This window comes from Sinocyclocheilus rhinocerous, unplaced genomic scaffold, assembly GCF_001515625.1.
Source record: "Sinocyclocheilus rhinocerous isolate Xijiao unplaced genomic scaffold, SAMN03320098_v1.1 scaffold1295, whole genome shotgun sequence".
Lineage (NCBI taxonomy): Eukaryota > Metazoa > Chordata > Actinopteri > Cypriniformes > Cyprinidae > Sinocyclocheilus > Sinocyclocheilus rhinocerous.
Genome location: NW_015660499.1, coordinates 529,654 through 543,014, shown reverse-complemented (window position 1 = coordinate 543,014; position 13,361 = coordinate 529,654). Strand labels below are relative to the sequence as shown.

At 36.9% G+C, this 13,361-nt stretch overlaps 1 protein-coding gene across 3 annotated transcripts; it reads left to right on the top strand.

Annotated features, from left to right (window-relative positions):
- The first annotated feature begins 1,294 nt into the window (after window positions 1–1,294).
- LOC107725158 (protein FAM111A-like) lies at window positions 1,295–13,355 on the top strand. Of its 3 annotated transcripts, none has more exons than XM_016534327.1 (4): window positions 1,295–1,440; window positions 8,932–8,994; window positions 9,841–9,897; window positions 11,306–13,355. In XM_016534327.1, exons 2-4 carry the CDS (start codon window positions 8,938–8,940, stop codon window positions 13,016–13,018), a joined length of 1,827 nt encoding a protein of 608 aa, XP_016389813.1. In that variant the 5' UTR covers window positions 1,295–1,440; window positions 8,932–8,937; the 3' UTR covers window positions 13,019–13,355. The 3 variants fall into 3 exon arrangements, with proteins under 3 accessions (XP_016389813.1, XP_016389812.1, XP_016389814.1); XM_016534326.1 differs by lacking the exon at window positions 1,295–1,440 and adding an exon at window positions 5,897–6,008; XM_016534328.1 differs by lacking the exon at window positions 1,295–1,440 and having other exon boundaries at window positions 8,951–8,994; window positions 9,747–9,897.
- Window positions 13,356–13,361: the final 6 nt, after the last annotated feature.

The window sequence follows — 13,361 nt, the reverse complement described above, 5'->3', positions numbered from 1 at the left end:
ACAATTATATTTCTTCAAAAGCAGATCGTGGAGACATTTTAATCGTCCACGATCAAAAATCATCATATTGCACACCCCTAACTACCAAGTATAATCAATCTCACACACACAAACAAGCACAATGAAATCACTTCACACTATTAAGCGGCTGTGTTATGAACATGCAAAACTGTATCGCACGCGTGCTACAGTGGTAAATTTATTCATCGCACAGACCAGTTTTTTCGTAGCACGTGCGACATATATGTATATGTATATATATATATACACCTTGCTACGTGTAACCGAGACTTGTCATTTGCACTTATATATTGTTGCTTTTTTGTTAGTTTTGACTGCTTTTATTGTCCTCATTTGTAAGTCGCTTTGGATAAAAGCGTCTGCTAAATGACTAAAAGTAAATGTAAAAAAATGATATGAGAATAATCGAGCATCGCGTTAGTTCAGGCAGGCCACGTCAGTCAAGCTTGTATCAGCTGATGATCAGCTGTTCATGATGTGTATCCAGTTTTTTTTTTCAAACAGTCTGTGGGGTAAAACGCCTCCAGGGGGCATGGCTTAATTACTGTAGTTACTCTGTTCTGAACATCAAATCCTTTGTTTTTCCATCAAATGTATTCTAACTAGTTGGTTGAATAAAAATATCTGGACTTTATATTTAAAAATGACCTCAAGTTAGCCTCTCCGAATAAAACATCAGATCATGCACAGACTATCCTGTCTCTTTGAATTTAAATCTATATTTATTCACACCAGCTCTTGAAAACCTCTATGCGAACACACTTGCCCGAAAAAGTGCGGGGGACGAATTTACGTGATATTAAATGTGGGGGGGGACACGTCCCCCGCGTAATCTACGCCCCTGGTCAAAACTATGATAACTCTTCTGGACAAATTCAACTTTTGTTTCACAGAAAACAATTACACAGTCCTTAAGGCGGGTGTTTCCCCCCATTCTACCCTACATGTAGTATTATGAAAGATAATAAGCAAAAGAAATGTAATAACTTAATACTGATCTTCATTATGTCATGTGCAGGGAAAAACACAGGAACTTCTGCGAATCAGTATGAACTGAGTAGTGTCCGCGTGGCGCGAACTCTTTAATACTGTGCTGTTTCGTCCCACGTTTGGTGTGTTTGGTATCCCATAAGGTACTTTGATTTAAAAGCTTTTACTTAGAGGCTTATTTGTTGTTGTGATATCTGACTGGTGAGATCGCCACTGAGTGAACCACGCCCCTAGTTCAGCCTCGTCCCCTAGGTGGGGGGTTTGTACCAGGGGAGTTTCGAATAAAGTTCACTTACGTACCTGCTAGCTGCTACGAGGGCGATCAGTTCAGAGCAACACGAGTGTGTGTGGACCGAAAAAACAGAAGTCAAGACGTCACTTATTTGGACAGTATCCTGTACCATCCAGATTCTTTTTACATTTGACAAGGTAAAGTTTTTCTGCTTTCCTTACAAAATTAGTTTTCTTTATTTGGAATATTAACTAAATGTGGCCTAGTTTCTTGTCCGCTACATTAGAAATTCAGCAATATTGTGTAAATATAGACTAGAGGCAGAGAGTTGGAAAATCAGTTTATCTCTGACACTTTTGGCAGGTATTCAGCATGTCGCAACACTTTCAGTAACTTTCGATTCCTTTCACAGGGCGTGGACAGACTGAGAGCATAAGAGAGTTTTTCATACACAATATTATTAGGGGCCAACACCGAAGGTTCGTAGGAACCTATTGTAATCATTAGCGTTCTTATTCTTCTTCTGCTCTGGGAGTTTATGGCAGCCCATAGAACCGCTTGCGGGAAAGTTATGAATTTTGGCACACAGATAGAGGACAGTCTCAACATTAACCATTGCAAGTTTGGATTCTCTAACTCATTCTCTAACTCTCTAGCACCATCAACAGTTCAAATTTGCACATATGTTTATGCTAATAACTTTTGAACCATAAAGTTTAGAGGCAAAATTATTTTTTCCCCTCTGATTCCTTAGCTCATGCCGAGTCAAAGGGACACCAAAATTTTAAATTCTACGGGTCAGGATTTTTTTTGCAATTTTTAATTATTTGGAAAAACCTACTTATTCAAACTCATCCTAGGGTCTGATTTGTCTGGTTTTCACCAAAATTAGCTCAGATCATCTTCAGACAATGCTGGCAAAAACTTGAAATTCAAGTTGATTAGTCAAACCATTCTCGAATAACGTGTGAACGAATTTGACGAAGAACATGCCAAAATGGACAAAAGACTAAATCTGTACAATGCTTTAGCGCAATCAAACCAAACTTGGTGTGTTTTATATTGACGATGACCTAAGGGTAGCTGCACAGTTTCGGCACAGTGCCACCTAGTGGTCAGGAGATATGAAAAATGAATATTTTTGCTTATAACTTCTGAACAGTTTGGCCAAAAATCACAAGACTGGTCTTTAGATCCAGTGCAATATTCCGAGTCAAACAATATCCAATCTTCCCATGTCGGCCATTAGTCAACCAGAAGATGCTTAGTTGATCAAAATTTCATTAGTCGCTTAATCGCAGAACAAAAAATCCACAGGAACTGGCTAAGTCACGTCAAAGACTATAGAATACCCAAGATGTGTCACTCGTATAGTTTTGAATGGGGAAAAATGCAACGCTCAATATGGCCGCTCAATCGCAGGAAGCCCCGCCTTCTGAATGAAGGAGCCAATCGCTAATCGGTAAAGTCAGCACGTCACTGCAGCTGCCGTTAGAAGTCCCGGTTACTATAGAAACAGTCAGTGTTGAGACATGCGCTCAGGACTGCGCATGCGCACTGGCTAATCTAGCCTGAATAATACACTTTTTATAATGCTATTTGAGCAAAATAAACAACATTTATGACACAGTTGATATCGGATTTCTTTGGTGATTTCAAATATGAAATTTAATCGCAAGCTTAGTGAACAGTTTTGTAGAATTTGATGTTTCCCCATTCAAAGAGATAGGAGTTAAACTTGCATGCCTGAGAGGCGTTTCAAAGATGGCCGCCGAGTGACATGACTTGTCTTAAAGGGACTTTGGTCACGTTGTCTGTGACAGACAGATCATTAACAGCTGGTCTATGTGGTAATTACAGTACATCAGTCAGGACATCCAAACGTTCGTTTCAATCATCTGAAACATGTAAGTAGCAGCATCATTACATGGTATCATTACATTACTATAATTAACTACCAGATCTCATGAAAGTGCATATCAATAGCACGATTTTCTGTTTCTATTTGACATACTATTTATACGCAGAAATTGAATTTGGCGTGCATATGATATGCAATGATTAGGATTAGGGGTGTGGGGTAGGTGCTTATTATATATACGCCAAAACTCCATATCATACACACGCCAAGAAAGTGCATATTATATGCACGCCAAGCACATGCATATCATACGCAAGCCAAAGTCAATTTCTGCATATAAATAGCACGCCAAATAGAAACATAAAAAACGTGCTATTGATACGCATTTTCATTAGACAGAAGAAAAAGTTGAATAAAGTTGATATTTTGTTTTCTTTGCGCACAAAAAAGTATTCTCGTCGCTTCATAATGTTACGGTTGAACCACTGATGGCAGAAGGACAATTCTGACGACATCTTTCATACTTTTCTAGACCTTGACAGTGTAATTTACTTGGCAGTGAATGGGACAGTCACAACCTCCCGGTTTTCATCCAAAGTATCTTAAAGGGGTGGTTCATTGCGATTTCACTTTTTTAACATTAGTTAGTTATGTGAAAAATAATGCGTTTTTTAAAAAACGAAACATTAACACATGTTAGACTGCACCCCATAAACACAATCAAGCCTAGAAAAAAACCACTGAACCACCCCTTTAAATTGTGTTCCGAAGACGAACGAAGCTTTTACGGGTTTGGAACGACATGGGGGTAAGTGATTAATGACAAAATTTTCATTTTGGGGTGGAGTAACCCTTTAACCTAGAAAAATTTGCGCTATTGAATTGTTCGTGCGGAGTGTGGAAGCTGAACAGTAACGAGCTCACTGCATGACAGTTAACTGCATGACAGCCAGTGTGATCATTTGCATTTAACTTAAAATACTCTGTCAGTGTAATACATCTTTTGAATCTGTGAAAGGTCTACTTTTATTTGTGTGCACTCACAGTAACAACAAAACGTTGTGCTTTTGTAAAATAATGAAAGCAATGAGGGTGCGCTTTCTGCCATCTAGGTCTATCTGAACTTGAGCGCGTCAAAAAAAAAAAAAATTGAATCGAACAGTGTTTGCCTCACACACATGAAAAATATATATATAGAAAATGTCTACTTTTAAATTAACCAATTCAAATGTAAAACAAATATTTTCAGATTATGTAATAATAATGTAATCCATATGAAACGTGCACACCCACTGTGGAGATGAGTCAGTGTCGTCGACTTCACTGCAGCCGAAAATACAGAAAACACTTATCAATGAATTATTATAATGTTAAGGCAGTCTTCTCGCTGTTTTTTTCCAGAAGCATTCATAATCATTACTTCTGCCGGTGCGCTGTGGCAAGCTTCATGTGTGCGCTTGAGTGCTGATAGGCTATAGGCAATTAAAGGCTAATTATTATGAATTATATGGTTTATTAATATAAATGTCCAATTAGTCTACTAATCGCTTAATGGGGTCATATGACGTTGCTAAAAAGAACATTATTTTGTGTATTTGGTGTAATGCAATGTGTTTATGCGTGTCCCGGCCGGAGTGACGAGACAAAAACATTATAATCCATTATAAACGAGGCATTTGTTGCATCCAGTGGGGACATATTTACGGATTATAATGACTTCTATAGTCTTTTTACGTGTTTTGTAAAAAAAAGCGTAAACATAAAACCATGTCTGCATTTGTGATCGGAGAAACGACAAACAACAAGCGCTACTCTACACTGCTCAAAACTGGTGTTTGAATAATCTGTGGCAAATTCTTTAAATATGAAAACATACTTACATGTTGTGAGTCAGAACAGCCGGCATTGTAGGTTCAAGAAACAGTCCTCCGTAAAATGCGTTGCACACACACGAATATTTGGTTTGAACTGTTCTGGAACTTAACAGTTGACTTAACTTAACCAGAAACAGCCTTCTTTCTTTGTGTGAACATTAGGGCGGTGTTATGCAAATCATCCCACACAGTGACGTAGACATGTGGGGGCGTGTTTAAACGAGGCATTTTAGGAGGGCGTGGACGAGTCTTATCTTTTATAAAGAATATCTCTTTGGGTTTGAGACTTTAGTCTTTGCAACTTTAGGGATCTTATCTATTCACGAACAGCTTGTAACTCCAAAGAGAAAGGAAAACTTGAAATCGCATCATATGACCCCTTTAAAAAAAATATTGTGGGTTGGTCACGTGACGAGAGTGATGCGAGACACTATGATCCAAAAGCGCAAGTTTTGTTAATAAAAGTTTCATTTCTTCGTTTAATATAAGCGAGTTTGTCTTTATTGTTCCTGTGTTTTTATTATTTTTTTTAAATAAGTAAATAAAACAATGAACCACAAACTACGATCGTTTTAAAGAAAGAGGAAATCCAAAGACCATTTATTTATTTGTGTTAAAATGCGGGTAAAACATATTTTCCTTATTCATATTGTTAATAAAAGTTCAAAGTTTAATATAGCCTAAGTGAATTTGTCATTGTACTGTTTTATTGTATAGCCTTCATTATTATTATTATTATTATTAATTAATGAGCCAAACTAAGCATTCATTTGAAGTAAGGGGAAAATCCAAAAACCTTTTATTTATTTGTTACAATGCGGGTATGTCTTATTCGTTCTATTAATAAAAGTTTTATGTTTAATATAAGCTACTTTGTTATTGTAGTTGTGTGTGGGATTTTTTTTTCCATTAAGAGTAATACTGAATCAACCTTAAGCATTAATTTTGTTCCAAGAATAGGAAAGATCTAACGTTAAAGATCAAAATCAGCGCTGTAGAAGCGAGAATGCGAGATTGGTTTGCTGCTGAGGTAAATAGATGCTATCGAACTTTCTCATATCTTTGCAATGGCTGTAGAAATGGTTGTTAATTCTTGATTTGGATATGGCACAGATGTTACAGGTAATAATATAATCAAAAAGTCATGGCACCAAACGCCTTCTTAAGTCAGTTTAAGTTGAAACGACTTTCACAATCAATTTGATTCAACTAAATTCATGTTTTACTGTTGCTTATTGTCATTGTAGGCTTAGGCTTCTTTTTTCTATTCATTTTAATGAGTATACAAATTAATAAAATTAGTTTTTATTTATTTTTTGTTATTTTTAACACCGCACCCCCAGCCCCCCATTTTTTCTTGGGCTACATGCCAGGGGGTGCTGCAGCACCCTCAGCACCCCTACTTCCCGCGGTAATGCATCTCACTGAGAGAAAATGTGGGAAAACGTCTCTCTCACCTATGCATTAGTTCCTTCTCATCCCCTTCCTTCCCCTCACCCATCCTTCCCTTCATTCAGCTCACTCAGAATGGTCAGTAGTTTAATATAATGTTCTACATGAATGCAGGTGATATTTACAGTCATGTTTGGTATCATTTGTATTGTCTCAGGGCGTCTGGTACAATGGTCTCATTCTTACAAGAAGTAAACTAAAAGGTTATACAGATCCTAAGAGTTTAGAGATATTTAGCTCATTATAGAGGGTGTGCCGTTGTCCAGTGTCTTTCATGCAAATTACTTTCTGTCCCAAAAGGTGTTAACTCTACTTGATCAATGCAAATTTCAATTGTTAGTTCCTCTCTCCATTTTGGGGAATGATTGTCTTGGTCTTAAGGTACTTAAGTGAAAACTGCAAGAAGATCGGGGCGATTCTGTAGCGATGTTTTATCTTGGTTTTGTATTTAAAGGATTGCAGCAAAAGGGTCGGGGCGATTCTGTAGCCAGAAAGCCCATAGTGTGGTGTGTGTGTCTCTACACTCCATACTAAGGTCAGGTATGCATCTTTTACTCGTAGATTTATCTTTATTTATTTGATGTCTTGTATTGATATGATTTGATATCTTTGAATTGGCTATATAATTGGCATAATACATATTTACCTGACTGATAATAAATTGTTACATTTGATTTTATTCTGACCTACTCTGAAATTATTTTCTTAAGTAAATTAAGTGAAGGCGTATGTTACCGCAAATCTGCGTCCAGGGTTAGTACATACTAAATCTCAGGTTAGATGGAGCATGGTGCACATCAGGTGAGATTATAGATTTCTGGCTAACTGCTTGACTTTAGTTAAGTTGTTATGCAGTTGCATTAACTATGGGGGGCTGGACAAAATACTATTGGAGTACTAGCATGGTTCGGGCATATTTCATAGTACTAGCCATAACCTCTGATTATTGCCTAAGATTTATTCAAGTTGTTATATAGTTAGACTAACTATAGGGGGCTAGATAAAACACTATGGAAGTATTAACATATTTCATAGTGCTAGCCATAACCTCTGATTTTGTTTGAGCTTTAACTAAGTTGTTACATAGGTGACTGTAGGGGGCTAAACAGAACCACTATTTAAAGAATGACAAGCATGAGGCGGTCTATTAAATAGTTAGTCATAACCTCTGAGTAATGATCAGACTGGAGAGTTTGTGAACGTGGGGGTACACGTACATCGGCCGGCGTGATACACCCTGAGTGACATAGATTCCTAATGAACGAGTAAATATAAAGTAAGAGTTAACTAGAATAATCAAATGTCAGAAGAATACTAATTAGAAACAGACAACCAACCAATTTGCATTTCAACCTAAATTCAAGGTCATAATAAAATGGAGTCAGATTTGAATTTAACCAAAATTTAATAACTTTTAAATTGTTATTGTTTAACACATCATTGAATTTGCTGTAATGATGCCAAACTGCATCTGAGGCTGTATCTCTGCAAACTTCCTGTGTGCAATTGTCACCTCACATTGACCACACCACATCAATTTGACAACAGTGCCACAGGTCAAAAGTGATAAACCATAATATGTATAATGTAGCCATTAACCAGTAACAATGAAATGTGTAAAAAAAAATAAAATGCTAATAGCTTATAAACAGTTTTGCCTCTTGTCATGTGACTGGTCTTTTAGATTCCTTAGATTATGCTGAGAACCTTGATACCAATTATGCCATAATCAGCTGAAATTACTGTCTGCCATTTTAATTTACATTGAAAACCTACATTTTCGAACTCCTCCTAGACGTTGGTCCAATTTTCACCAAATTCGACCCAAATCATGTTCAGATCATGTCAGCAAAAAGTTATGGATTCCGTGTCGATAGATGAAATGGTTTACGTTTACCACATTAACAAATTTGATGGCATGATGCCAAACTGCATCTGAGGCTGTATCTCTGCAAAGCTTTGACATATTGACACCAAACTGTGTGTGTGTCATTGTCACCTGGCACTGACCACACCACATCAATTCGGTAACAGCACCACCTATTGGTCAGAATTGGTAAAACCATTTAATCATATTAATAATGATTGAATTTATGATTTATCAGCCAGTTTGAGTAAATTCACCTTAAAATGTCTTAAATTACTCATTGTTGCGTTTGGTCTGATCCTCCCAGCCATGCTTGCTCCTCATTCTGCCTCTGTTGTGCTTGGCCCCTTAATTGCTGCTTGCAGCTATATTTTAAATTATCGTTTGTTTTGCATTACATTGACTTTAAGATACACCAAAGCAAAACTGAAGAGTACAAATGACAAATGAGCTTATAGAAAACCTCAGAACAACCCTGCATTACAATTAATTGAAAATAATTTAAGAGTACCCAGTCATGTTTGTTACTAATTATATAACATTTTGCCATATCCAAGGTTATTGTGTTGTCTTTACAAGCATCTCAGAGAGAGAAAAAAACGATGTATAAACAACACTGTTAACAATCTTTCAGGAAACAATGGATAATTTGTGCAAAAAAGAAGCTGAAGAGAGACCCTCAAAAGTCCTGAAGCAGGTAGATCACATATATTAATAATTAATCACAATTTAATGACAACCCCCTTTTTCTTCAGTGGTATTCACTTGAGTGTCTGTTGTCTGAATGTCCTAGTCTGATGTCAGCCACTTAACACATCTGGCTGACCTTCCATTATATTGCTGCAGCAAGACCTCCCAAGTCTACTTCGCCTTTCTTTAATAACACTGAGCAATGATTAAAGTAGAAAAAGCTGAACAACTGTACATATATATTTGTATTTTTTAATCACATATTAATTACAATTCTATTATAATAAGAGATCAAAGATAGAAAGCACCAATTTTCCCCACAAACTACCTTTCTCTCCTTGTTGAAAATTCTCTCATTATTTACACTTTTCTGTCATTTTTTTTCTTTAGTGGAACACAAAAGATGATGACTGAGCTGCTCTTTTCCATAAATTGAAAGTGAACAAGAACTGAGGCTGTCAAACTTAAAAAAATTACAAAAAGGCACAATGAAGTAGTTCATATGACTTGTATACTACTATATTCTATGTCTTCTCAAGTCGTACAATAGATTTAGATAAGGGACTGACTTCCCTTAGCATTTTCCCCTCTTCTCTAGATCTATAGTTTCATTCATGATGGCACACATTGAAACCTGAAGCTTTTGTTTTTTAATTAATTTATATTTTATTATAATTATAAGTAGCTTGACAGCCACAGTTTACCAAACAGAGCAGTCTGGACATTATAGTAACAATCTCTGTTTGCGTTTTATGAAAGATTGAAAGTCATACAAGTTGGTGGCAACAAACGCAACATAAAGGTAAACAATGACAGAATTGTACTTATAAGATTACTGCTGGCATTCCCACAGGAAAGGATGGATGATTCATGTGAGAAAGCAGCCTCATCAAAATATGATCCTCAGCAGGTACATTACTTTACATTGAATTATAAATCATTTAAAGGGGTCATGAATGCATTTTTTATGTTCTCTGATGTGTACTTTAATGTTATAATCAAAAAAACAATTTAGAATAGGCTATTTTCTATCATGTTTTTGACACTCTTTTTGAAACACTCCGTTTTGATTAGGGATGGGCACGAGTACTTGGACTTGACAACGACGATTGATCATGAAAACGATTTTAAAAAATAATTTAAAAAAATTCTGATTGGTTATTGCGCCATTTTGGATGGTATCTGAGGTCTGATTTGTTATCTTTAGACAGCATGCTGTCCAGACCGGTAAAATAAAGTGAAACTGTATTTAAAAGGCCACAGTGATGCCTTGAATCACTTTGGTCATGAAATACAGTTAAGTGCAAGATGTGCTGCGCCAATCTGTCATACACAAAACATTATAATAAGAACAGGATTGTAACAGAATGTTGTAAATTCTCTGTGCTTTAGTTGCCCGTTTTTCAGCGCGTTGTTAAGAGCGCATCCACAATGAGTTAAACATCAAGACTAGCATACAAGTTCACATGCGCATTCGCATCCTTTTGTGATGTAAGTTGTAAAATTGCTTTTATGTTGTCTTGTCTATATCTGATTACTCTCATATATGATGGCGTTTTAGTGCTCTTAATAAAAATTTAAAGTCATATTTTGAGAAAAAAGTCAAAATTACGAGAAAATAGTTGTAGCATTACGAGAATAAAGTCGAAATATTTTGAGAATAAAGTCGAAATTACAAGAATTAAGTCGCAGCAATTATGAGATTAAAGTTTTGAGAATAGGCTATCCACCTTTTTCTTCAACGTGGACGTAAGCCTATGGGCGAGACTTCCGGTTCATTATCCGCTATAGGGAAATAACGAGAAGAGTAACAACGTGCAGTAGACAGTAAAACTGTTTGCACTACAAACCACTGTCTTCATAATTAAGATAATACATTAAAATATGGTAAGACACCAATTTTCAATATCAAGCAGCAAAATGAGCTGTTTTGCACAGCTAAAAATAGCTGGATGTGGATGAGACTAGAAGCCAGACCCATAAAATGTACAAATGGCCGCGCCCACTCCTACTGGAAGAAAAAGGTGGATATATTGCGCATGCAAATGGCCCAGATTGGGAGCAGCAGGAGAAATTCAGGTGGCCTGGCAACTGATTTGTATATATGTGGGATTATTAGCAAAAATCATACCATATGTCATATACTCGCAAGGACAGTGCTTGGAAATAATATTTCACATCTCTGAATGCATTCATTAGTTGTAACATGCCAGCCCCCCAATAATAGCAATAAACTTTGTGCTTTTGGTATTCAAATCTTTTATGCAGAGATGTAATAAATAATGCTTTTGTTTATTATTGTTCTTCTGATTTAACAGAGTGCTGAAGGGCAAAGCCACCCTTTTCATTTCCGTTACAAATCCAAGAAACATGCCGTGGAGTGTGATACATCCAAGACTGTGCTTGATGCTCTTAATACAAACAAGACTTTCAGAAAAATGAAAAAAGACAACATGGATAAAGAAATAGTGATCCAGAGATCCAAAGGAGCAGTTCCTAGAGCGGCTGTGAAGACTGATTTCCCCTGCTGTCTTATTGAAAATGATGAGCTCTTAGATATAACCTTCATCAAAAATAGTGGAAATGTTCCTTCAAAGAAAAAAACCACTGGAAGGCCTTCAGTCTCTAGTGAATCAGAAAACTTAGTAACCTTTAACATCAAAACAAAAGGAGGGAAGAAAGTAAAATGCTTAATGAAAAACAATAAGCTGAGGATGAAGGTTGATGATGTTTGTGTGTACGCATTCAAAGAAGACAAACTGAAGGCTGCTCTGCAGCGTGACGGACGCTTCACCAATGTCCTTTTCCAGAAACGGTGTGCACTTTCTGAGCTTGGAAGCGAAACAATCTATGAAATGTCCCACGCTGTAAAGCATCTGGATGGAAAGCATTTCGAGATCATTGTTATCAGTGACAAAAACCAGCCAGATAGCCAAGATGTATTGAGTGATGTTAGCCCTGAAATGAATGAAGCTGCAGCCGCTGATTTGAAAGAAGATCCTAACCAGCATCCCAACACTGAACAATCCCAAATGAGAAACACAATGAAATCCACAAATACTTCAACCAATTCTCTTAAAATAATTCCAGACCCTGACGAGATTCTCCAAATTCTCCGTAATCAGTACAAAGTTTTAGTGAATGCATTAAAGAAACGTGAAAAACTGAAAGACTCTCAAGTTCAAACATTCTTCAGAGCGGAATATGATAAAAGCGTTCAGAGTTTCTCTGAGGTGAAGAAAGTGAAGCAGCTCATGAGATTCTCTGACTCTGTGTGTCAGATTCGAGTGGAGGGATCCGCCAGAGGAACCGGCTTCTTACTGTTTGACAGATTCATTCTCACCAATGCTCATGTTATTGGAGAATTTGACCCTTTCACCAGGAAGCTTTCAAAGACCCTCACAGCAGTATTTGGCTATGAAGATCTGGAAGCAAAGGAGACCAAGTGTGTGCTGGTTAAGGAGCATGTTGCAAAAACCTATTATGGCGATGTGGAAATTGACAAGCATCTTGACTATGCTCTTCTTGAACTGCAAGACACTGATGAAATCACAGGATGTCCTGAGTTGCTCAGTTATTACAGTCCTGGCCCCCCTCCTAATCGTGGTGGGATCTGCATTGTGGGACATCCAGATGGTGGAATTAAGAGAATGGACCCCTGCTTCATCATTGAGAGAGAGGATCTACAAGTGGATATGTTCATTCATATGATGAGAAAGAGGAGTTTTGAAAATAAATGGCACATTCATGGAAACCAGATCACTTATGACTCTTGTTTCTTTGAAGGATCTTCTGGCTCTCCAGTTTTTGATGAAGACTGCAAACTGATTGGTATCCATACAGGTGGCTACTGGAGCCAAACTGAAGGCAAAAAGAGTCATTTTAAGGAATTTGCCTATTCCCTGCAGGCTATCCTGGATGACATTGAAGCAAAGCTAGGTAAAATCGTAATACCAGTAGCAAATAAAAGCAATGTATCAAAACAATACAATCAGATCAACTATGAGATGGAAGAGACTGAAGAGTCTTGAATGAAGCAGTCCACATGTCTCTGCAGCTTACTGCAAAGAGACCTAAAATTCAGACAGATTTGTCAAATGTTTTTACTTTACTTTTTTTTTTTTGGTCCTTTATCTTTGACATCAATATGTAGATATGATTCAAAAGAAGAAGTTACACATTTGTTTCTCATTTTTGACAAGTCATGTATCATGATTCTTACTTGGGGTTGATTTTGGGTCTGGTGCAAAGAAAATAGAACAGTAAATATTATTCATTTGGCAGAGACCAAAGATACAGTTATAGCCCTGTCTTTATTGTATTTTTGTTACATTGCTATTCATATATATGTGTGTACATACTCATTTAACAAAC

Bases quoted from the DNA above. Each gene is read 5' to 3' on its own strand.
- LOC107725158 (XM_016534326.1), top strand. From the start codon at position 5,985: ATGCGAGATTGGTTTGCTGCTGAG. The intron at 8,995-9,840 runs GTAGATCACATA...GCATTCCCACAG, and splicing joins CCTCAAAAGTCCTGAAGCAG to GAAAGGATGGATGATTCATG. The intron at 9,898-11,305 runs GTACATTACTTT...CTGATTTAACAG, and splicing joins CAAAATATGATCCTCAGCAG to AGTGCTGAAGGGCAAAGCCA.